Genomic DNA, 1,565 nt, shown 5'->3' on the forward strand with positions numbered 1-1,565 from the left:
AAGCATGTTATAAACTTCTGAAACATTGGTGTTTCAATTTATGAAGAACTCAATTAAATCTGTATGTGGGAGTGTGTGTGAAAAAAGCAGATGTAACCCCCTTTGTAATCCTTAACATTTTCATAAGTAACTGTAATTTAACTCAGTAACTGTAACTGATTACAATTACTTTTATTTTGTAATTAAATTACGTAATTCCGTTACATGTAACTAGTTACTCCCCAACACTGGTCAGCTGTGGTCAAACTTTTATATACACTTTGCAATATCTGCAAAATGTTAATTATTTTACCAAAATAAGAGGGATCATACAAAATGCATGTTATTTTTTATTTTGCACTGACCTGAATAAGATGGAAAAGATTTTTACATATACATACAAATAATTTAACTATTATTTTCTCTTGTTTACTATGTGTTCGCAAAGTGTATGTAAAAGTTTGACCACAGCTGTATGTTGTTGTATTCAACATATGTTTTATGGTCTCATGATGTCTTTTATTAGTTACTTTCATCACATATTTTTTTTTTATATCAAAAGATGGCAGGTAGATTTGTAGGAGTATGAGTTACAAGGGAAAAACATTACAAACGGCCTTCCCGATTTCACAGTGTGTGGTGTGCATCTGCCAGCGTGAGGAGCAGGCTTCACCGAGAGCTCTTAAAAAGATGAAGAGTCTGTCCTGTGCTGTTCATCAGAGGGGGCTTTCACTGACCCTCATTCACTCGGATGAAGCATCTCATCTGTGAGACGCCATCGAGATGACATTGTAATGGGCTCTGTCACACTGAAGTGCGGAGAGCCGCTAATTCTAAAAACAGACACGTCAAATCAGCGGCAAAGTACTCAAGTGTCGTACGGGTTACCATTCATGCTATTTTCAGCCTGTTATGATAGAGCCGAGCGCGTTAAAGTGACTAAATAGGTTTCACGCTGCTTCTGGTTGACATCGTATGAGAGTGTCGTCTGTGAGCCTGTTTCCTAAGGTACATTTTATCTTCTTTCTGTACAGATGAGTGCGGTTGGCAGCTCGGGTTGGGGTTCTTCGGAAGGACAGATCCTGCTTCACGTGCTGCAGAAACTAGCGCTACCTACTAGGTGAGTTAATCGACACAGGCCACATGAGCCCCCAGTCGAGTCTCAAATGGCGCTTTTCCACTGCATGGTACGGCTCGGTACGGTTCCCTTTTGGGGGGTTTTCCACTGGGTACAGTACCTGGTACCTGGTACTTTTTTTAGTACTTCGGTTGGGGTTCCAAGCGAACCGTACCGTTACCAAAACGTGACGTGTAAACCCTGCTGATCACGGATTGGCCGGAGAGAATCGTCACTACCTGCGTCACTGAACTTGCGACACAAACACAACAGAACCGCTAGATTTAAATCAGCACAGCCAGCGAAGGATCGAACGCAACTGTTTTGAACGAGCACACCTTTTTTTTAACAACCAAAAAGTTTTGTTGTCTGTTGCGGAAGAACAGACGTTCCTCTCGTTGATAGCAGAGGAGCGGATCCAGCGAAAGCTTGATGGAGCGACGCGGAATGAAAAAGTTTTTTAGGAGTC

General features: G+C 41.5%; 1 protein-coding gene across 1 annotated transcript in view; it reads left to right on the top strand.

Moving 5' to 3' along the window:
* ulk4 (unc-51 like kinase 4) overlaps positions 1 to 1,565 on the top strand; it is a 234,135-nt gene that overhangs the window by 225,281 nt on the left and 7,289 nt on the right. Inside the window, exon 37 of the mRNA XM_016567664.1 lies at positions 1,014 to 1,099. Within this exon, the coding sequence (XP_016423150.1) occupies positions 1,014 to 1,099 (86 nt within the window). The remainder of the gene's footprint in view (positions 1 to 1,013; positions 1,100 to 1,565) is intronic.

This window comes from Sinocyclocheilus rhinocerous, unplaced genomic scaffold (assembly GCF_001515625.1).
Source record: "Sinocyclocheilus rhinocerous isolate Xijiao unplaced genomic scaffold, SAMN03320098_v1.1 scaffold752, whole genome shotgun sequence".
Classification (NCBI taxonomy): Eukaryota; Metazoa; Chordata; class Actinopteri; order Cypriniformes; family Cyprinidae; genus Sinocyclocheilus; species Sinocyclocheilus rhinocerous.